Source organism: Eriocheir sinensis, chromosome 24 (assembly GCF_024679095.1).
Source record: "Eriocheir sinensis breed Jianghai 21 chromosome 24, ASM2467909v1, whole genome shotgun sequence".
Classification (NCBI taxonomy): Eukaryota; Metazoa; Arthropoda; class Malacostraca; order Decapoda; family Varunidae; genus Eriocheir; species Eriocheir sinensis.
The window spans coordinates 2402451-2426392 of NC_066532.1; the positions used below are offsets into that span (position 1 = coordinate 2402451).

At 40.8% G+C, this 23942-nt stretch overlaps 1 protein-coding gene and 2 long non-coding RNA genes across 3 annotated transcripts; 2 read left to right on the forward strand and 1 right to left on the reverse strand.

Moving 5' to 3' along the window:
* Positions 1-2541: 2541 nt before the first annotated feature.
* On the forward strand, positions 2542-11305 carry LOC127002743 (lysophospholipase D GDPD1-like). Its single transcript, XM_050868857.1, has 7 exons — positions 2542-3089; positions 7907-7949; positions 8543-8849; positions 9308-9397; positions 9590-9723; positions 10137-10251; positions 10756-11305. Exons 1-7 carry the CDS (start codon positions 2957-2959, stop codon positions 10906-10908), a joined length of 975 nt encoding a protein of 324 aa, XP_050724814.1. The 5' UTR covers positions 2542-2956; the 3' UTR covers positions 10909-11305.
* Positions 11306-14211: 2906 nt separating this feature from the next.
* On the reverse strand, positions 14212-20862 carry LOC127002744 (uncharacterized). The gene is made up of 2 exons (XR_007756499.1): positions 15278-20862; positions 14212-15188 (listed from the first exon to the last, which is right to left on the reverse strand). It is a non-coding gene; the product is annotated as an uncharacterized LOC127002744 (long non-coding RNA).
* Positions 20862-23251, forward strand: LOC127002745 (uncharacterized). Its single transcript, XR_007756500.1, has 2 exons — positions 20862-22464; positions 22597-23251. It is a non-coding gene; the product is annotated as an uncharacterized LOC127002745 (long non-coding RNA).
* Positions 23252-23942: the final 691 nt, after the last annotated feature.

Below are 23942 nucleotides of genomic sequence, written 5' to 3' on the forward strand. Positions count from 1 at the left end.
AGACGATTTCGAATATTACACTCATAGGAATACTTATGGAGTGTGTAGAAGCAAAGAAAAGTAATAATGGAAGAGTTTAAGTGTTGATAAAGACGAGGGGGAGAACGAGAAGAGACGAGAGGAGAGAATAAGGAAGAGAAGGAGGGTTGAGCACTTCCTTTCCTCTCTTGCCTGAAGCCGATAACGAAATATTAAGCTGACAGAAATACTTATAGAGTGTGTAGAAGCAAAGGAAAGTAATAATGGAAGAGTTTAAGTGTTGATAAAGACGAGGGGGAGAACGAGAAGAGACGAGAGGAGAGAATAAGGAAGAGAAGGAGGGTTGAGCACTTCCTTTCCTTTCCTTTCAGCAGCCGATAACGAAATATTACGCTCATAGGAATACTTATGGAGTGTGTAGAAGCAAAGAAAAGTAATAATGGAAGAGTTTAAGTGTTGATAAAGACGAGGGGGAGAACGAGAAGAGACGAGAGGAGAGAATAAGGAAGAGAAGGCCATATATGTTTGTCATTTATGTATATTTATTGCTCAAGTTCCTCTAATGATGACTCTCCTTGCTTCCAGACACGAAATAACTATTCTTCCAGCACCCAATTATAGTCTTCAGTCCTTTTTTATATAATTGTATCGTCTGCTGGAAGTGTAAAGAAAATTATAGGTACCCAAATAAACCCTCTTTTTCCTCTCCTCTCTTTCATTCTTCTCCTTCCTATCGTCATTCTCCTTGAAACTTCTCTGACAGTATAGTTTTCCCCTGCACACACAAGACAAGTATTCCTACCAATGTAATAATCCGTCATCGCCTGCTGGAAGGGGTGCAGGAAGTGCGGTTTTCCTCTCCGACCTTATTTCTCCTCTCATTCTTCTCCTTCCTATCGTTCTTCTTGATTAAACTCCTCTGACAGTATAGTTTTCCCCTGCACACACAAGACAAGTATTCCTACCAATGTAATAATCCGTCATCGCCTGCTGGAAGGAGTGAATGGAAGTGGGCAACTCTCTTTTTCCTCTCCGACCTTATTTCTCCTCTCATTCTTCTCCTTCCTATCGTTCTTCTTGATTAAACTCCTCTGACAGTATAGTTTTCCCCTGCACACACAAAACAACTATTCCTACCAATGTAATAATTTATCTATGGGGGAACTGAATAGAGGGGAAGAGAAAGTAGAGATCAAAGTCGAAGATATATATCATAAGGAAAGATATGGGGACGATGATGTGTTTGTTCAATACTGAAGAAAATAATACAAAAGGGCGAGTATATAGGCTTAAGAAAATAACCGAGTCTAAATGCAAATCCATATGCTATACAAGTCTATAGAAAATGCTGTATAAGAGGACTAACATACTAATTACACACGAAGAAATATAAATGCGGGATATGAAGAAAGATAAGAGTGTGTTTAGCATTTATCTGAAAATTAGGAAAATGCATTAAGATGACAATTGACAAACACAACCATTACAGATTCTTGGTTATAATCTTATCTGATATGATCGCATACTTATAAGAGTACCTATAACACACACACACACACACACACACACACACACACACACACACACCAAAAAGAAAAGGAACACTTAAATTAACCAGAAAACACGCGCAATAAAGGAAGCCAATTAAGGAAGGAATGGAATGAATTAAAAAGGACCCCAAAATAAGAAAAGAAGCCAATATTAGAGAAAATTAACCAGAAATAAATTAATACAGGGCCTAAAACACACTCAAACATTATATAAACGGAAAAAAACAGCAAAAACAGATAAGAACACCAAAAAAAACAAAGAACAGACAAAACTTAAACGAAAAAGGGTCAGATTAACATAGAGAGACATGAATAAACCCCCAAATAAGAACAGAAGGAATAAAACACATAAAACACAGATTAAAAAAACGGCAAAAACAGATAAAACACCCAAAAAACAAGGAACAAGAAAGGACAAAAATCAAACGAAAAAGGGTCAGATTAACACAGAGAGACATGAATAAACCCCCAAATAAGAACAGAAGGAATAAAACACAGACAAAACACAGATTAAAAAAACGGCAAAAAACAGACAAAAACACAAAAAAACAAGGAACAAGAGAGAAAGGACAAAAATCAAACGAAAAAGGGTCAAATTAACACAGAGAGACATGAATAAACCCTCATATAAGAACAGAAGGAATAAAACACAGATAAAACACAGATTAAAAAACGGCAAAAAACAGATAAAAACACCCAAAAAACAAGGAACAAGAAAGGACAAAAATCAAGCGAAAAAGGGTCAAATTAACACAGAGAGACATGAATAAACCCCCAAATAAAAAAAAGATTAAGAACAGAACGAATAAAACAGATAAAACACCGGAAAAACAGATAAAAACACACAAAAACAAGGAACAAGAGAGAAAGGAAGGAGAAGAACAGACAAAACTTAAACGGAAAAGGATCAAATTAACACAGAGATAAATTAACAAACCCCCAAATAAGAACAGAAGGAATAAAACACAGATAAAACAGGAGAAAACCGGAAAAAACACACGATATAAAGGAAGCCAAGGACGAGAAAATCCGAACAGAGGGACAAAGACGGAAAAGACAGCAGGTCGGTCATCACAGAGAGGCTGGACAGGCTTATTCCACCTCAAATAAAGCCTTTTAATACTCCAATGGACGCACAAAAGACAGGACAGGCTTTCCCAAGAGGCCAGCCATCGTGATAAGACCCAAGGAGGATCCGAGAGGAGTCCTACAAGTCCTTCAGTCCTTCACTCCCCGTCAGACTCATCAAAGGAGGGCAGGAAAGGATATCCCACTATAGAAATAAAGGACTCCACTGCGCTAATGGACGTGGAGAAGACAGGGCAGGCTTTCTCAAGGGGCCAGCCATCGTGATAAGACCCGAGGAGGAGCCAAGAGGAGTCCTACAAGTCCTTGAGTCCTTCCCTCCCCCGTCAGTGCAGTTCCCGATGGTCATAATGATCCTGGCGGCGGTCGTGGGGTGCTACATCATCTCCTCCGTCATCCTCTTCAAGTTCCCCATGCTGCTGCACAAGAGGAAGGACGTCAAGTTTGTGTGTCGCCATATAAGCCATCGAGGAGGTGTGTATGTGTGTGTGTGTGTGTATATGTGTGTGTGTGTGTGTGTGTATATGTGTGTGTGTGTGTGTATATGTGTGTGTGTGTGTGTGTGTGTGTGTATGTGTATATATGTGTGTGTGTGTGTGTGTGTGTGTGTGTGTGTGTGTGTGTGTGTGTGCAGCCCGAGGCCCTGTGTGTCTGCGGTCATGTCCTGCCTGACCTATAATTACGATCTAGAGTGTTGGAAGTCATATATAGTAACGCCATGAAGCAGTGACCTAGTTTTGTAATGTCAGGTTTGGGGTCCAGTGTCAGCAGGTGTCCCAAGGCTCTGTAGGGATTTCCTGATGTCTAGTTATGATCCAGGGCAGGGATACTCAACTGTTAGGAACAAAGGTCCAGTTAGACAAGCTCAAATGTATGCAGAGGTCCAGATAAATACTGTAGCTGGACCACAGGCTCCAGGAGTAAAAAAATAGGTAATTCTTTACACTAGGTCCGCCACTCCAGCCCCCCATACCCCCTAAGACAAGCCTGGGGACCTGTGGGGAATTGTTTTTTTTGGGGGGGGAAGGGAAATTGATTGAAATATGGGACTCCAATTCCCTAAAATGGGAAAAATTCCGTACTCCCGAAAGTTTACGGAAACTTCCCGTCCCGTGCTGCATATTTCCAACGGCTCACACCGTATGTGGAATATATTTAAACTACTCCAACCTAACTTTACATAACCTAACCTCGACCCCCCTCCTAACGAGGGGGTTTCGCCCCACTTGACCCCCCTCTGCTAAGAACACTAGGGAATTTTCCCTATTTTAGGGAAATACTTTGGGAAATTTTGGAGGCCCATTTTTCAGTTAATTTGACTCCCCCTCCAAAAAAAAACAATTACCAACAGGTCCCCAGGCTTGTGTTGGGGGTAGGGAGGACTGGAGTGGCAGAGGGGGAGGCGGACCTATTGTAAAGAATTACCAAAAAGGATAATTGAATAACATGAAGTTCCTGGTGATGTATTTTTACAAGTGTATTTCCTGAACTGACTGTAGGGCCAACACCGCCCAACAGTCAGTCCAGGAAATACACTTGCAAGAATTCATCACTAGGACCTTCATGTTATAATTATACTTCCTACTCCTGGAGCCTGGGGTCCAGCTACTTCTTCTTCTTCTTCTTCTTTTGACCTGTAACGCTTTGTATCGGTTCTTAGGTCCTCCTCCTCTCGTTCCTCCCTTCTTATTCACACAACTTTCTTTTCAGCGTTATGTAATTTTCTAACCTGAAATAAAGCCACTTATATTCACTTATTCGGACATTTGTGCCCTTTTTTCCCAGCACTGAACGAGGAACACTTTTGCCAACTTTACCATTCTTCTTTCCGTTTCCTTTTTGTCTCCATACAGCCCCAACACCGTGCAGATCGCCCCGTTTTCCTCCTCTAGTCTCTTAGCCCACTCCTCTCCGCCTATTACCATCACTACTCCTGCCACCAACTCCTCTCTCTGCCTCTCATAGTTGCTGCATTCCACTATTAGGTGTTCTACTGTTTCCATCTGCCCTGTCCTACAGCTACAGTCCTGGTTTCCCCCGTCCCTGTTCCTGCCGTTTACCTCCAGGGTTCCTGTTCTTGCTTTAAACAATAGTTTGCTCCCCCAGTCTCCTACATGCCAGTATACTCCCTCTGGTTTCTGTTTCCTGCTGTACCATTTTAGCGTTGACTTGCCACTCATTCCTTCCTGCCATTTGACTTGTCCGTTCCTTTCTACTGCCTTCTTCACATCCCTGATCTCCATTTCATTCCACTCTTCCCTCAGGTGTTCTCTCCTTTTCCACCTCTCTAACTCTTTCCCCCAGGTGGACTTGTTTCCACTTTCTTGCAGTATTTTCTTTGCCCATCTCTCCTCACTACTCTTTTCAATTTTCTTAAGGAAGCCTAACTTGCCCTTTACAATTCTTTCCTTGAACGTACTCCATCCCATATCTCCTCTGACGGCCTCTACCGCTGTGCTCCTAGGGGCTCCTAGTCCCCACCGGCCTACTGTGTTCTGAACCTTTTCTAGCTGTGCGATGTCCCCTTCTCTGTAGTGCGTTATCTCTGATCCATAGAGGCAATATGGTACACCTACTCCTTTCCACAGACTTCGCCCTACATCATATTTGTTTACTACTCTATTGCCTCCATTTATTATCATCCCTGACATCCTCCTTGCCTTCCCTTCATTCACTTTCCTCTGTTTCTCCCCTCCTATGCCTTCCTTGCTAACCTCCATTCCTAAGTACATATATTATTCGACTACCTCCAGCACGTTGTTTCCTAGTACCCATTGGTTACTGCCTCCACTACCAAACTCCATAACCTTACATTTTCTTTCACTAAATTTCAGGTCCCACTCCCTTCCATATGCCTGAGCTATGTGCAGGATCTCCTCCATCTCCTCTTTCCTCTCCGTCATCAACACTACATCATCAGCGTAAGCCAGGCACCCTAACTTCTCTCCTCCTATCTCTACTCCTTTCCCGGCTTTCCTAATTCTCACTATCAGCTCCTCGAGGTACATGTTGAAAAGCGTCGGGGACATCACACAGCCTTGTCTGACTCCTACATTATTTTCTAACCACCCAGTAGTGACGTCTCCTAACGTGAACTGCACCTCATTTCCCTCATATAGGCTCTGTATTATATTTACTATCTTGTCATCTACACCTACATGTCCTAGCAGTCTAATGAGCTTTTCTCTGTTCACTGTGTCGTACGCCTTTTCAAGATCTATGAACACTAGGTATAACTCCTTCTTCTTCAACTTGTTCCTTTCAATAATCTCTCAGAAGGTCTGGATTCAGACCACAGGCTGTTAGTTGAGTAGCCCTGATCTACATTATCAAAGTCGTACATAAGTACACCATAAAGAAGTGACGTAGTTTTAAATGTCAGACCGGGGGTGCATGACAGCAGGGCTGCCCAATGGTCCATGTGGCTCTAGACCTGAAATAATGGCCTGGACCCAGTGATTCTTAAACTGGGAGTCGTGCCCCCTGGGGGGGCTTAAGTAGTTTTAGGAAAAACTGGAAAACTATTGCCTTTACTTACTTTAGTTTTATATTGTCTTGTTAAGCTTGGCATTGTTAATACACCTGGGAGCAAATTTTACCTATATATGCAGGGAGGGGGGCATGGAAGGAAGGACTTATTCCTGGAGGGGGCGTGGTGATAAGTTTAAGAACCTCTGACCTGGACTATAAAAAACACATAGTACCGTAGCAACACTTCAAAGTGATGTTAGTCTCTAATGTCAGGTTTGGTACACATAACAGTGTCACCAAATTACTGTATTGCTCTCTAGGCCTCTACAGACCTTTATGAGTGCTCTAAGTAACAAAAAGACGAGTAAGTAACAAAAAGAGCAATGGCAGAGTTTATAATATTACTATGTCAGGTTAGGTGTTTAGTCAATGAGCCATCCTTCCCTTTCTCCTCCAGTCATGAGTCATCTGTTTCTGTTCATGAGTGCCCTAGTGTATCCAGAAGTCATATAAGATAATGAAATAGAGCAATGAAGTAGTTTATATAAGCCAGGTTAGGTAAGTCAGTGAGCCAGCCAGGAAGCTTTGCCCCACCAAACATGAGTCAACAGTTTCCATTGAGTCTGAGAATCCCTGCCTATCAGGATGACTTCACACTTCCTCTCCTGGTCGACACATATCCTCCAACAGCCATATGTTGATGTTAGGTTTATGGTGCAACAGGAGCAGCACAAGCATGACACAGAATGAGACTTGGCCGATCTTTTTTAAATGTGGTATTAGTATTTTTAACAGTCATGTGGGTATTTTGTCTTTTTAATTCCATTTTCGGGCCAGAGTTAGTTTAGAAGTGTTGGATTTTAAGTCGAGACATATTACAAACTCAGCCACAGAGTGATATAAAAAAATTAAAAAAACCTACTAACTATATATGCATTGAAAAATGGGTCAAGAAGGACAAATCTGCCACATTATTGTTGATGGCTAATATGACATTTAAATATTCAGCCATTTGGCTGTTAGTAGCACGAAGGCCAAGACTGGGGTGTGAACTATGAAGATGCCCTGACCCTTCAGAAATTAATCTGTTTTTGCATGCCATAACGTGTTGGAAGTTGATTGAAAAATGCAGCAGATATCACTTCTTCGTTGACTGTCTTCATCAACTTATTGATTATCAAGTATTGTTGACTTGCCATCAATACTAATTTTGCTCCTAAAATGAGAAATAGCTGAAGTGTGTCCCCAACATTTAGCTTACAGAAGTGAATGGTGAAGTTATTGTCTTGTATATATATCCTAGGAACGTTTGTTCCTTTGCAGCCCATTATTACTGCATTAACAATGCTCATAGAAGAATAGTTGTGGCTTGTAGCTTAGCACAGTCTTAGTAAGCATCATGACATGGTGTAGTGTTTTAGTTACCAGCAAGAATGTCACTCCTCCAGCTAATCCTAGCAACAAGTTTGTACCCCAAACATGTACTTGATAACCCGCCACCATCACTGGCCAAGGGTAAGCAGGGCAGGCCCTGAGCAGGCTGTGGTGGTGACGGTGGTGGGTCACGGTGCATGTAGAGCACAGCTGGAAAATTAACAGCAATAAACAGCAGCAAATTCTACTTAACAAATTAACATTTACATTTATATTCTTTGAAGGTATTCAGAGCCATGTTCCAACTAGTGAGGCACTTTGTTCATCTTTGAGATGCAAGTTAGCATTAATTTCCATTTTTGAGTAGCTAGTTAAGGAACTCTGGCAGACTTTTTCCCAATATGTTGGTATGATAATTTTGATGCCAATATAATTTATGTTTTCAGGTGCAGGAGAAAATTATGAAAATACAATATCAGCTTTCAGACAGTAAGTAATACATCATTTGTTGTTGAGCTAGAAAAATATTGCCATTGAACATGTAAGTAGAAAGTTGTATGACATGTAATATAATAACTTTTTTTTTTTTTTTTTTCAGTAGTTCTACCGGCCATGTGAAATTGCCTTTGTAATAATGTCTCGCTTTCTTATCACCGCTTTGAAGCCTCAAAGACAAAACATGACATCACAAACATTAATTATCAAACAAAGTGATAAAAAAGTTAATTCCTAAAATTTGGTGCATTATTTTGTAGTCCTGAATTCAGCCATTGAAAATGAGAAACCTACAGCACCTAGCAAACTTAAGGCTTCCAAGTTTGACATGATAATGTGATATATGTACAAAGAAATATTGCTTTGATGTCTGATATATTTAGAAGCCAAAACATTCCATTCTCCATTTTATCTCTAACCTGAGAAAGTGTCTCCATGGTAACCCCCTAGGAAAGATACAAGAGAGATGACAATATTAAGTTGTGTATTACAATTACATTCACTGATTTATGTGAGTTACGACTTCCTAAGCATCCTCAGCTAAACACAATCATTCCCCAACATGTAATGTGCATGTATTGCTGCAGTGCGGTGGAGGTGGGCACCGACATGCTGGAGCTGGACTGTCAGCTGACCAGGGACGGGCAGGTGGTGGTGTCTCACGACTCGGTCCTGGACGTGAGGACAGAGGTGAAAGGAGCAATATCTGAGTATAATTATTCCGAGCTGCCGCTCATCAAGGAACAGATCCCGGTAGACTTCATGCCGGGGACGGTGTTCACGGGCAAGAGTGAGGACAGGAGGTTTCCACTCCTTGAAGAGGCATTTCAGCATTTTCCAAGCACGCCAATCAACATAGACATCAAGACCGACAATAATGAGCTGATTGAAAAAGTAAGTCATCATGGATTTATTTTGGCTCGAGCTTGCTCAGCAGATTAGTGTGGTCAGTAATGACGGTGTATTTGTCATTCAACCAAATATTTCAGCTTTTGGTGTGAAAGTGATTCTATTCCTGTGTTTGGGACCATGGCTTCAAAGTTATCTAATCTCTCAAGTCAGGTGTAGAAGACTCCTTGTAGATTATCCAGCAGTAATTGGACTCCTGCCTCTGATTGGTTTTACACTTTTGAATTTATATCATGCTTTAACCCTTTCAATACGGTGACGCAGACGTCGGCTTCACAGTCTGGAAAGGGTTAAGAGGAAATGGAAGAGGATTAATCCTCTTCTAAACCTCTTAATCCTCTTCCATTTCCTCTTAACCCTTTCCATAATGTGACGCCGACGTCTGCGTCACGTATTGAAAGGGTTAAAGTCCAGTCCTGAGCAGTCTTGTGGCCTTGTTCCAGGTGAGCGAGCTGGTGAAGAAGTACCAGCGGGAGCACATCACCGTCTGGGGCAACGTGAAGGACGTGGTGACACAGAAGTGCTACAAGATGGTTAGGAACTGACCACGTGTGTTTTGTTCACGGAAAACTTGTGACCCTTGATATTATGTGATACAGTACCATCCTTGTGTGTCCTGGGTGATAACATCTCAGCATTATCTGTCTTGAAATATCTCCTTCAATCTGGAAGGAAAGGAATTACAAGCAGGTCCTAAAATGTTTGTTGTTGTTCAATTTTTCCAGAATCCCAATGTTTGCTTGCTCTTCAGCGCCCGGCGTGTGTGCGTCATGCTCCTGCAGCTCTACACGGGAATATTGCCATTCATGCCCGTCAAGGAAACACACCTAGAAATTTTCATGCCGGCACAAATGGTTAAGTTAGTACCACTTCTCTATGGGTGTCCAGGTGTCCAGTGCAGAAGTTTGAATGAGTTTCCATTGGTAAAGGCTTCTGTAGCATGGGCAATTCAGGTTCACTGCCACATGATCTGGAAATGTAATCACAAAACTGTCCCATCTAGCCATCACTTCAGTCTGCTGTATTAGTGAGACTTTTCTCACTTTTAGTGTGAGTTATTTCAGGATACCTTTCCTGGTGTCTTGTATGTGGCTTCATATTTTGTTGATTTACTTTAACAAAATCATAGGTTTTCTCTGCTTGACACCGTCTACTTTCCTGTAAGAATAGAAGCACAAATGTTTGTGGCTGATTACCTGATTTTAGGAAGATAATCTTAAGAGAAAAAAACTGAGTTGCCATTAACAGATTGATTCAATGTTTTCATTACAGAATCTATGGCAGTCGCTTTGATTTGAAGTGGTGGCACACGCTGGTGGCCAAGATTGCCAACACACTGCTCATCCGACGCTCCCTGTTTGAGCATCTGTCCAAGAGAGGAGTCCAGGTAAGTTTTTTTTCTCAGCAACTGTTTTTTGCAGGTCCTGGATTTCGTTTTATGTGATATGTATTGGTGGTTTTATTATGTCTCTGGGAGTGAGCACTGTGCCAGCCTTGCTGACTGCCGGTGGCCTCTTCTGGGGGGACACAAATATGGCTGTAAGCAGAGAAGGGTCCAAGTTTTTCCCTGGGGAGGGAAGGAGAGACACTGGGAGTTCTTCGAATAATTTTCTCAATGACAAGTACTTTACAAACCAAAGGGATACCTTTAAATTTCATAAAGTCAGCAGGTGGGAGAGGCAGCATACTCTTGGCCTATACATCAAGTCTAGGGAAATTCTATGAATTTCAATGTAATTTCATATAACATTCCACTCAGGTGCACTGAAACTACCACCAGTGTTACACGTCCCAGAATGTTGGGCAGGTGCTGAGACTAACATTTTTGTGTAAGTTATGTGGTCAGATTGGTGTCCAGCTGTTCCAGCTCAGTGTTTGTTCCCTCCACCAGACCTACCTGTGGGTGATGAACACTGAGGAGGATTTCCGCCGTGCCTTTGAGACGGGAGCAACAGGGGTGATGACCGACTACCCCACCAAGCTGAAGACATTCCTGGAACAGAACCCGCAGTATTGTCTCAACCACAAACTCAGCCTCACCTAAGGCCGTCTGTCCTTCACCTCCTCACATGGCCACAGTCACCTCACCTAATAAGTTAAGCTGTGGTTATGACATGTTAAATAATCATCTGTTACATCCATCTAAGTACAAGGATATATTGCAATAGTTTTGGGTGCTGATGCATGTCGCAACACAAAAGTGCGAAGGTACTTGTGAAAGTCGACGGACCTTCAAGAGCTTCTTTTATTTTTCTTGAGTACGTTAAGGTTGCCCCGGCCGAGGGTGCAGCAACATACAGTTTTGTGCCCCGGGTCGCACACATTGTTCGAGCAGGAATATGATACTTCGATGCCGCTAAGCCTGACTTCAAAGTCTTTATCAGTGCCTAATTTGAACATTTAATCTGCCATCTGCATGTGTATCAGATTGTTTCAGAACTGATATTGTTTTATTGCCTACTTTTGATACGTACTTGTTTTAGTATCATGTCTAATGTTCTGACAAAGCAAGACCCACCACGAGCAATAGAACATATATTTCAGTTCGGTAGTGAGGTTACATTAATTTCCCTGCCTTGCTTTCCTTCAAGAGGCAGTTGCTGAGAGCTTTGTCAAGTAATCCTACCACTAGAGCACCACAGCATGACAGAGCTGTGCATCTTTGAGTCACTCAGCCGTAAGAGCACTCGTGCAAGGCTTGGTGTTTACGGACACTGCTGGAGTATTAGGGAGCTTTGGAAGACATAGAGACTAGTGGAGCATATGATGAATAGCAAGTAATAATAATAACAGTAGCAATAAAGATAATTAATTTTCAAGTATTATTATTTATCGTAATAATAATACGTTCTGGCTAGTAATATCCATTTAATGAGATATTTAAGCAGATGAAAGCACTAGTAGACGAGAATGGCATATTTAGACAGCTGGAACCCCTCTCAAGTGTGTACTCTAGGATGTAGTTGTTTACTCTAATTCAAGGTTACTAAGGAAATCTCCACCTCAGAAAGCCATTACCTTGTGTTCTGATCTTATTTAGCAGAGTCATGGCTTCTGTTAGTTCAGGAAAAATATCTAGCAAATTTCCTTTCCTCTAATTGCTCGCACAAAAATGTTCATAGCTTGGCAGCTTTTGTCTTTGATTGATCTGATGCCTCGGGTGTGTCAGCCAGGCAAGGAAGACGTCAAGGGGAGGAACAGCAGTACCACGGCAACCATTGGATCGTCAGTCTCTGTACCTGTGCACACACTTACATTTGTAACACTTTGGTCTACAGGCAGCGTGGACTTGGATGTGGAACCACCCGGCAGCATTTTAGCTTCTGTGGGACTTGCCGCAAAGTAGGGTGTGACTGTGTGGTGACAAAAAAGTGCCCTGTTCCCTGCTAGTCTTGGGGCAGAGAGTCATGCCCCTGTGGTGGTGGCAGCCATGACAACACTGTTCACACTCAATGGTTTTTCTGCTTCCATGGCGGTGACCTCTTGCTTCAAAGGAGTGTAGGCAGCATGGAAAATCAACATTGGAAAATTACTTAGTTACTGTATACATGATCTTCACATGAAAAATAAATCACTGAAATCATGTCCTCTTCTGGCAGATGGTTGAAGCCAACTCCTTTGAAACCATAATGCAAGCAAGGCTGTTGTCATGGAACTGCTGTATTGTGAGCTCTTGCCCCACTGCAAGCAAGAGCAAAGCATTAGGGTGAAGTTGATGCACTGGTACTCAATATTCTTCACAGCAGTGATGATGCAGTACCATGTAATATCAGCCACACCAGCTGACAACCAAAGTCATGCTTCTGTACAAAGCTGCTGCTGTCTCACTGCCGCCCTCGGGCCATGGCACAAGCATGTTGTAAGCTGAACCTGACTACTTACTAGAATGCAATACATATCTTAGCCAGGCAAGTGGCAATATAGAGGTTGGTGTGTGTGGGTGCAAACATCAGTCACAGTGAAGGACTCGGCGGGTTGTCAGTTCTCAGTGAAGGACGGTTCATGTCTGCCTTGACTTTGGCATTTATTCAACTGTTATTAGCACTTCAACATCATGTCATAGACATTAGATTCGCAGAGGCTTAATACTATTAGAATGTACTGATGCATTTCATGAAGCAGTCATTTATTATTATGAAATTATTAACTAGTTCTGCTTAATAATGTAGCATCATGAAGTGCTTTTTATTTCCAATATGTCTTATTGTATCTAAGTTGTGATGACACCCTCATCAAGGCATTTATTGTATTTCCCATCCTCAAAGGTGCACTTCAGTCCTTCAGAAACATGTGACATTTGTATGCAGCCTCCAAGGTGAAGTGATGAGTCAGGGTCATGGAGGGAGTCGTCTGATGTCCAGTGCACAGCAACCTCATATTTATGTTTTATTTTATTACTTATGAGTTATTGATATTTTATGATGTATAACACATTTAACTCAACAGTTGATTTATGTGACTATATATCCAGTGGCTGCTATTTATGTGGGTATTTTAACATTGGAGTGTACGCAGCATCACAAGCTGTTTTCATTCCTGCCACTAGCCTCCTTGCCACAGCCCACTGCCACACTGGTGCGCTGAGGGTGAACAGAGTTGTAACAGAGTCGCTGGATGGCAGCAAACAACTTCCTGTGTACGGTTTTCAGGCTTTGTGAGTTTTGGTTATATACGTTTATTTCAGTGAAAATAGTGAAACAAACAGAACCAAGTGAAAGTAATGAGAGAGGAGTGCTTGCTTCTCAGACATGAGCACTGGTTTTACAGTGTTACTTATATGGCAAGTTTTGGCAACTGGGGTTTGCATTGTCCATGATGCAGCATCCTGTTATACAGTAGGGAATTGCAAGAAGTGATGATTGTAATATTCATCTGCCATTCCATTAACATGGCTAAGGAAATGGCTATTGCCTGCATGTTTACAAATATTTATGTATATGTATATAATTTTATTTATTCATTTTTCATCAAGATCCGAGTTAGTTGATGAGTGTGCAGCCCTCTGAAGGTTGGTACTAAAAATGGCACAACTTTTATATTATGGGTTACAAGTAACAGAGGCCAGAGAGGAGATTGTGCTTGCACTGCAATGTTTAATGATAGTTTAATTGAACTTTGTTATTGGCCTGACGGTAACGTGTCTGGTCTGACGCGTGTAATGAGTACTGACGGTTGTGAAGCTTGTGATAGGCAGCCTGGAGGATGGCGGCACACCACTGTCAACCATTGTCGCAGACTGCACGGAGAAGTTACTTTAGGGAAGATGAGCTGTCACTTAGGATACTGAAACAAGAAATCAAGTGTTGCTTGGGAACATGGCATTGTTTGCATTATGTGTTTAATGAGATGTGGTGAGTGCTTTGTAGTTATTGTATGCTGCTTACTGTGATATAGGAAGATATTATTTTAGTAAAAAGCCCACATTGTATGGAACAAATACCTTTACCTAACAGGTTAATTTGTTCAGTTAGCTGCAGGTATTATAATGATTTAGCTTTACTGATATTCTTTAAGTTGATGAGTTTGTGGAGCTTGTCCTGCCATGTCAGAGTGAGCTGTGTTGAGTGACAGGTGTAAGGCATGGCGAGTGGCTGTTCCCTCACCAAGGCTCGGTGAACCAGGTGTTCGGTGTTCAAACAAGATAAAAACCTTGACGGTCGTGTTCTGGCAGAGTTGTCACACTGAAGGCAGGACAAGAAAGCTCTAGCAAACAGTTGTCTTGCTTCTTACAGTAGCTGTGATCATGTGCGGTCTTTTTTTTGCTTGTTTTGTTTATTTATTGCTAAAGATTTAGTAATTACATTCAAGTGCATATCTTTTATTTGTATAAGTTATATATACATACATGTACTTAGTAAAGAGGATGAGACTTGTGGTGTGTGTGGTGCAGCTGTACATTCACGTCATGGTCGGCTCAGCATGGCTTCAAAGTTTTGGCTGAATATTACTTCCACTCACACTTCCATCCGGTGAACTGCCGGGAACCAGAAGTGTTTGGTAAATGTGATTGGCCCAGAGGCTCTTATGGCATTACCACTTCAAAATATGACGAGCCTGTCATATGTGAAAAAAAATAATAGATAACTAAGAATAAGTAGGTAGCTAATTCAGAAATTCTACAAAAAAAAATCTTGCACATCTTTGAGAATAGGGATTTTTTTTTTATAATGTTCAAGGGAAACTTACAAATCAGACTTTCTAAAACTGACTCTGACTTGCCTTGAGAGTGGATGTACAGTGTCACCTGCTGACAGCTTTTGTTTTGAAGTGATACAAAAACAGCTTTCACAAATCTAGTCTTTGAATTAAGAACTTAGCAGTAACCTCACTAATGCAACTCTTGGCTGGGCGGTCTGTCAAGTGTTTGTACGGAACCCTCGCTGTTGAGATGGTTGATATGGGGCAGCAGTAACCTCGCTAATGCAACTCTTGGCTGGGCAGTCTGTCAAGTGTTTGTACGGAACCCTCGCTGTTGAGATGGTTGATATGGGGCAGCAGTAACCTCGCTAATGCAACTCTTGGCTGGGCAGTCTGTCAAGTGTTTGTACGGAACCCTCGCTGTTGAGGTGGTTGATATGGGGCAGCAGTAACCTCGCTAGTCGCTAATGCAACTCGTCTGGCCAGTCCATCAAGTGTCTGTACGGAACCCTCACTACTGGGGTGGTTGATGTGGGGTCGAGATTCAGCAGTGTGCCGTTTCAGTTTGTATTCATATCAGGAAAAAGATATTCTTGAAAGTTAAACTGTGGGAAATAAGATTATCAAGGCAAATTATGTTTATCAATCTCAATTGAGTGAGTGTGAGTGAAAGTGGCAATAGTAACTTTTCATTTTTTATTTCTCAGCTTATTTATTAGTCATTCATTTTCTTTCATCAGCTTAAATTTTTACTTTTTAATTTTCATTCCTCATTATAACTTTTGACATTTGTTCATTTGCATTCCATGGCTCAATTTTCCAGGCTACTTTTCCTTTTGATGTGAATACTGATTGGAATAGTGGACAAATTAACATTCTGGTGACCAAGAATATCCTGACGTTTGGTTTTAGGTTTTTATTGAACTTTAACTTTAATCACATTGCATTAAGCCTTGACGGCACCCATGTATGACTTGTATTAGGAAAGTTACCAGTAAAGAAATCCGTCACAGTGGTGGGAAGACTTTCACCCAGTCGTACTCTGTTCTGTCCATAGATCAAAGACGTGCATCACAAGGTCACAGAAATTTTATAAACTTCTTCGTCCCTGCAGCGTTTCAGGAGTATCAACCTTGTCCATGTAATCATCATGTGTGTGTGTAAAGTTATTATCCATAGCTGTGAGGTTGATGTGTTTGTGCTGCAGTCACTGGCCAAGAAGCTTCGGCCAGAATAAGTGTGTCATGATGGAAAGACTGGATCAAGAACATTCATGTGGAATTTTCTGTGACTGTTTTTGCCTCAAACGTTTACCATACATTACACATGTGATGTTATACATTTATAATTGACTGAGCAGAGTCGGCACCAGATACTCACAGACAATTATGATTACACGCTGTATGCGTGTAATACATTCACCAGACATGACAAACTGTTGTTACTTTTTAGAGAAAGTCTTAAACTCATTTATTTTGACCCTGCATGTTTTCAATGCAAATGTTTTTTAAGACTGCCTCTGTCTCGGGTGGTTTGGGCCTTTGCTGCCGTGTAGCTTCCTCGCCTCCTTGAAGGGAACATCTTCACAGTGGATGGTGTTCCCTTGTGGCACGGCATATTTTAGCGCCTTCCATACTAGTTAGTAAACCTTATAGTTTCTGTGATTCATTTATACTTAGTGGCATCTTATATTTATTTCTATTTTTATAGGAATATATGCAATATATTTTATGTATATTCTCTTTAGTATTTAATAATAGCTTGTCCTGTCACTTTAAGACTGGCCCAATGAGGCTGAGTCCTTGTGGTGGCCGGCTGGCAGACTCCCGACACTAACACAGCCAGGTGGTGGTCACACCGTCACCCACACACACTGACACACCGGGCTGCGGCTCAGGATGTGTGCCGAGCTGCACCTCAAGGTGTTGCCGGGACAAAGTTCATGATGAAACTCTTGAGATTGAAAGATATTAAATATGGATTATTATTTAAAATTTATTTTTTTAAGTTTATTTAAGACCTCATTGTTTAGTTACTTTTGTTGAGTTTCTTATTATTGAAATACTGTTTTGTATATGTAAGTCTCTATATAATTATACATAGCTCTCAGGTAACTAAAAGCACCATGTAGTGATCTGCTTCGCAGGTGTACCTTCATCCTTTACGCAAGCACAAAGTCACACTGATACTAATATATGCTTGTTTATGTTATTTACATTCTGTCTCAGAATGAAATGAATTTGTCTGAGATATTTTCTCTACCTAACTTTACTGAACTATAATAAAAGCTTTAATAAAGTTGTATAAGAAAATAATGTATCTTACAATCAAAGTTTCACTGCACTGACATCAACCAACACATTGACTGATGTGTAAAATTTGCTTTTCCTGACCGTTGTCCCTCACACACTGTGAGCAGAACTTATCATTGTTTTGCCGCCTTCACTCACCTCTTGTTTAAGTTGAAATAATGAGCAGGAGCACGGCTCAGGAAGGAGGTGGACGGGACTTTTCCTTGTGGCCTGTCTCTCAGCAAAGCATTTAAGATTTACCATAAATCAGTTATTACAAGCCCATTATTATGAAGAGAAAACTTAAAAATCTGTATCAATTGCTTACTTCTATGAAAAATGTATTTTAAGTGATTCATAGAGTAAGTTGCATTACTGCACCTCTCTCTTAGTGTCCCAAGGTTGTCACCTCCTGTCCATGGCTGAGATGCTTGGCGAACAACCAAGCTTCTCGTGGCTCCCTCCAGTCCATAAGTTGCCTTCCTGTCCTCTAGTCTCGGCACAAGCCATTCCTTCTTCATCAAAGTGGCCCAACTTTTTATGTTTGTTCCCCATTCAAATGTGTGATTCAGCACCACATTAATAAGATTGATTTGTCTTATTTAGGATATGGTATTGTTTTATATATTTATATATATAATTGCGCTACTTAACAACACTACTTCTGCAGCTATTTCCAGATGTCAGCTTTATAAGTACACTGAGATTGGCATATTTTTATCATATTTAGCTTCTTGCACTAATACATCTTCAAACTTGCAGAAATGTAATTTCATTATGAAAATGTAATAATTGTTGTTTATTTTAAATGATTTATTTGTTGGCACGGCCAGGGTAGTTGTGCATCTCCTGTTTGAGATGCCACCAGACATTTGTCAAATATTGTCTTAGAAGACACAGCAGCTAAAGCAAGAGACTAAGGGAATAATACCATGCCAGACTGACAGGGTCTCTTGCCCTGCTTCTTCACCAGCCAGACTAGTCCCTCCTGCAGCACAAGGCTCACACAAGTATTAGTGTACACTGTCCGCCACTCACACTAATGTATTCTGGCAATCAAGACGACATCACCCAACATGTGACATTTCCAGTAATAGCAGTTTAGTTTAGTGATCAGGCATGTACTTAAATCACTAAGTTAATCATTGCACTGAATCAATATTATTTGGAAAAGTGTTAGGAGAGCAGTGAGCATGGCTTTGAAAGAGGAACACACATGCATCTCGTAAGTAAACAGTGGTGTAGAAATTAGACTGTTTACAGTTATAATGCATGGAGTGCTTGTAGGTCTTGGTTGGTAGCATCTACTTATGGGAGTTTGCTTTAGGGTTAGGGATCATTTATGTTTGATTATGTAGATGAGTTCAGTGCACAAGCTTATAGGTTCATATATGCGTATTACTGTGTTTTCCTCAGGTTAATTACGTAGGCAATGCAAAATAGATATTACTTTGCTGTTAGAACAATAATTTTCCGAGGTTTGGTAGCTGATAGTGTATAATAAAATGCATAGACATCCATTTCCTGCAAGTACAATCATAGCAAGGAAAACAAACCAGTACCTAGTGTGTGAAGACCACTCGGACACACCAGAGGTCACGCCCTTCCTTCCCTTGACTGCCTACAACAAAGATCCACCAAAGTGTTCTATAATGAAACCAGATTGGCGAGATCATTTTTGTGTTGGCTTCCGCTGGACCCCCCCCCCCCCCCCCCCACAGTCCCAACGCCCGTCTGTTCCCCTCATGTGTTAGCTATAGGTAATATCTTTCGAGAGGAGAGTATCAGGATACCTCTTTCCCCTAAATTGACCTCTCTTTTGGTCACTCCTCTTAACTCTTTTTGTAGAAGCAGTGATTTTTGGGCTTTTTTCATTATTTTCCTTTTTTTACCCTTGAGCTGTTTCCTTTACTGTAAAAAAAATATTATACATATATATATATATATATATATATATATATATATATATATATATATATATATATATATATATATATATATATATGAGACGAAGAGACAGGTGTTGGGACTGGCTGAGCGGAGTGGAGGGAAGGACCTGCGGGTGTCAACAGCAAAACAATCTCGCCAATATGATTTCACTATGACACAAATTTGGTCCAACTTTCTTTCCCTTGGTGTATAATATTTAAAAATCTCAATAATTAACTCCTGCATCCCATTTGCATTTTTCCTTTAAAGCAAAGAAGTACTGAATAGTCTGACGAACAAAGATTTTCAGGCCTCAAGTTTGAAATAAAGTTCACTGTATGTGGAGAGCAGTTTTGCAGACTAACCTTGCAGGAAGGAACAGTGATCAACAAATAACCCGCTGCGCTCGCCTCACATCCACAGTACCTGATACACAGTTGTTCATGCACCACACATAGCTCCCTGTGAAGGAGACTTATGTTCAACACGCACTATAGAATGCAAGAATAGAACAACAGTTGAAGCATATACTCAGTGCTAAATTTCAATTTTCAGTTCAAATTTCAGTCATTCAGTTTTGTATGGCAGAAATATAACAACACTTCAAGATTGCGGTAGAATCCATATACAGACGATAGTTAAAACCTCTCTTAGGGTGCGGCCACACTGCATGCGGTTTGCTGGGAGGGTAGAGGGTAGGGGGACGCCTAGCGGGTCAGAGGCAAGAACAAACACATTATCTAATACGAGTGGCCATACAGGATGCGGTTAGCGGGTTTCCTCCAAGCTTACCCGCTACCCGCATCCTGTATGGCCACTTCTATTATTAGATAGCATGTGTTTGTTCTTGCCTCTGACCCGCTAGGCGTCCCGCTACCCTCTACCCTCCCAGCACACTGCGTGCAGTGTGGCTGCACCCTTATGCGGCGTAACTATATTTATGCTATGGTCCTAAGGTCGGCAGTGACTATATATACACCATTCATTTTGGGGGAGCTACTCTTCAAATACTGCCACCGTCTAAGGGTTAATGTACCAAGCTTTGAGATATTTCCCTCTGTGATGCATCTTTCAACTGAATAAAAGCAGTATTAAAGCTGCATATTCAAAACTAAGCGTAGTGTCTAGAAGAACTTCCAAATTATGAGTAAATAAGTAAGGAGTATTACATAATTGCTATCCCTACATCCTGCAATATCTCGTTTTACTTCTGGTAATAAAAATGAGAAGGACTGGACCTCTTTATCAGGGAACACTAGTGCATGTGCAGGCTAGTGTGTGCGTGGCAGACATCTCTTTGCTAATGGCGACTTCAAGCCAAACCCATGACCGTACAAGACAATATTCCATACTTCAGAATGACAACTCCCATGTATACCTGTACAAATGTCATTACTGTTAAATTATAATAGCAGAAGCTAGCAAAAGGAATATTTCTCAACTGTTTCTTTCACTCTCGTGCAAGTGAATATCAAGAATAAACTGCATTCAGAAGACCACCGCTATGTTTACTGGTGGTATTTTGTATTTATAAGCTTCTTCATCATTGTACTGGGTGCTGCTGTGTGGTGCAAGCTAACCAAGGCATGAGTGTGTTGTGTCCTGCAGCTCTGCGAGGGCGGGCAAACAGGCTGGGAGCAAGACAGTGATTGTGTGTGAACCATCTTAAAGAGTTTGTGATGTATATGTGAAATTGTTAGGATATTATTTAACGTAAGGGATAAATATGAGATGATGTTACTTATGGCATGCTTGTTAATACTTATGCACTATCTCGGAGCGTTATGAAGCGTATACGTGAAAGTATTAGCGATGTATTTGATGTACGAGTTGAAATTATTTACGAGGGAAATAGCGTAGAATCTTACACAAGTATTGATGGGTTTTGAAGCAAGTTCTGTGATCTGATTAAGACCTGTGAAAGTATAGTAAGTCTGCCAACCTGTACGTATCACTACATTTAACACTCCACAGGAAAATAAACTATCCTGAAAAATTTAACGTACGTAATCGTAAAACTCGAATACTGTCCAGGTAGTTTGATGAGGTATACTTCGGCAATTTCAATCAATAATCCTGGGTACGATATTTCTTTTCCTGATGCGAGTACTAATTAGAATGTGAAACAATTGCAGACGTATTCTATTACTAATTAGAATGTGAAACAATTGCAGACGTATTCTATTACTAATTAGACTGTGAAACAATTGCAGACGTATTCTATTACTAATTAGAATGAGAAACAATTGCAGACGTATTCTATTACTAATTAGACTGTGAAACAATTGCAGACGTATTCTATTACTAATTAGAATGTGAAACAATTGCAGACGTATTCTATTCTTGAGTGATAGGAGTGAAGGCAGGCAGAGTGAGAGTAAACAGAGGTGTAAAACATGCCAGAGATCAGAGGGTGGGTGACACTTTTTATAGATGAGGTTAATGGTAAAGAAAAAGAGAGATGGTGATTTACATAAGGGTGATAAAGTATAAGAGAGAAGGGACAGTGAACAATGATGAGGTAAATGGTAACGGAAAATGGAGGTATATGGTACAGTAAAGAATAAAGAAATGGTGATATATGTTCAAGGGCTATTACACTGGGCAAATTTTCCGTGGATCTTCAGTCAAACCACGATTTCCGCTGGCGTAGTTCTCATTTGTTTCTTGTTATTGCTGCTGCTGATGATGGTGAGTAATGCCGTCGTCCTTCCGTGAAATCTACCGTAGCTTTGGAAGATCGTGGACACGTCAGAAAACAACGGATATATGAGAACCATGCCAGCGGAAATCGTGGTTTGACTGAAGATCCACGGAAAATTTGCCCAGTGTAATAGCCCCTTAAGGGTGATAAGGTATGAGAGAAAAGGGACAGTGATCAAAGATGAGTCTAGCTATAAATGATAAGGTAAAGGCATGATATATATGAAAGGATGATACAGTCCTAGAGAAGGCGCAGTAAATAAGGGTCAGTCTAGCGTCAGTCTAGCCACACTACCTTATGTTATCTTGGCCTGTGGAAGGAAAACTATACTGAACTTCTTGTTACTGTATAAAGTTTAGCGTTATTTATTATTGTGGGAGGATGATACAGTGCAAGGGGGAAGACTGTGAATAAGTCTACCCACACAATTGAATGTTATCTTGGCTTGTGGAAGGAAAAACTCCACTGTGCCTCTTGGATGTTGATGTTTAAAGAGTAGGGGAAAGTTATTATGGATACAGTATGAGGGAGAAGACAGGTTGAGTAAAGAGTCTAGCCACACTATTGAATGTTATCTTGTCTTGTGGAAGGAAAAACTGCATTATACTTCTTGGATATTGATGTATAAAGAGAGTAGCGGGAAGTTGACACAGTATGAGGGAGAAGACAGGTTGAATAAAGAGTCTAGCCACACTATTGAATATTGTCTTGTGGAAGGAAAAACTGCATTATACTTCTTGGATATTGATGTATAAAGAGAGTAGGGGAAAGTTTTTAATGGAGGATGATATAGTACGAGGAAGACAGTGAATAAAGAGCCTAGCCACACAAAATGATGTCTTATGGAAGGAAAACTAAACTGTACTTGGATGTTAATGTATAAAGAGTTTAGGGGAAAGTTATTCATGATTTGATCGTATATCCATGATGCTTATGCTAAAATATGTGATTTATGATATTACTTGGGCTTATCAACTAATAATGCCAGTCAAACAGATTTTCTTCTGATGCACATTGTGTTGCGTACCAGTAATGCCAAAATGTGAAGATTATATATTGTTCTTCAGAATGCTCAAGATATTTTTGTATGGTTGTATCATCTTTTTCACTGCATACTGTATTGTCAGGTTCTGGTGATTGAGCTTATTACATTCTGCACAAAACTTAAATTCATCTAAGTCACTCACAGATCATTTATTATTGTTTCTATCACATCATTACCAGATAGGGCATTGAGCACCATCTTCAAGTTTGAAAATAAATCACAAATTTTTATAGAAAAACTACTGCATTGTTATTAAAATTATTTGCCTGCTATGCTAGAAGCTGTGTTTTATTACTGTCCTGCCAGTATGTATAAGGCTCCTGTGTGGCTTAGTATTCCTGGCCGGTGAAACAAGATGCTACGGATACAGTCTAGACCAAGCACCAGAGACAAGGCGAGGTGGTTTGAGCCCGTGCCACCGCATTAACCCTTAAAGCGCGGGCTTAATTTGCCGTGCCTGTCCTCCCACGCGGCATATTCAGGCAAAAACATACCTCACATCAACTTTTCATACCTTCACTTCTACTTAACTCACCTAACTGAATGAAGTAGCATTGTAAAGTACGTACCCTTAACTGTTTTTTGACTTTAAGTTGGAAACTATATGACCTTTGGTAGAGCGAGTACGGAATATTGAAGTAGGATCACTGAGCACATTTTTATAGACAGTTTTCCACCCCAAGTGGACTTCCCTTTTATGATTTAGTAATAAGCATCATAACTTTTATACAATTTATGTGAACCACACCAAAAAAACTCAACTTCCAGGCCTTCTTGATGCCCTTGATGGGTGTTGAGGTCAAAGAGCCTCCACCTTGTCGATGAAATTCACTGGAAGGTGAGAAGAGGTGGGACGTCTTGCAGACATCTTTTCAAAGCTTACACTGACCAATAATAAGTCAAGAGAGCATGGATGGGTATTGTTTGAAAGAAAACGACATGCTTACCCTACTTCAGCATCAACAAAATAA

Excerpts from the sequence above, each read along its gene's own strand:
- LOC127002743 (XM_050868857.1), top strand. The coding sequence starts at position 2,957 with ATGGTCATAATGATCCTGGCGGCGGTCGTGGGGTGCTACATCATCTCC. Across the intron at positions 3,090-7,906 it reads CCATATAAGCCATCGAGGAG|GTGCAGGAGAAAATTATGAA; the intron begins GTGTGTATGTGT and ends TTATGTTTTCAG. Across the intron at positions 9,398-9,589 it reads CACAGAAGTGCTACAAGATG|AATCCCAATGTTTGCTTGCT; the intron begins GTTAGGAACTGA and ends CAATTTTTCCAG.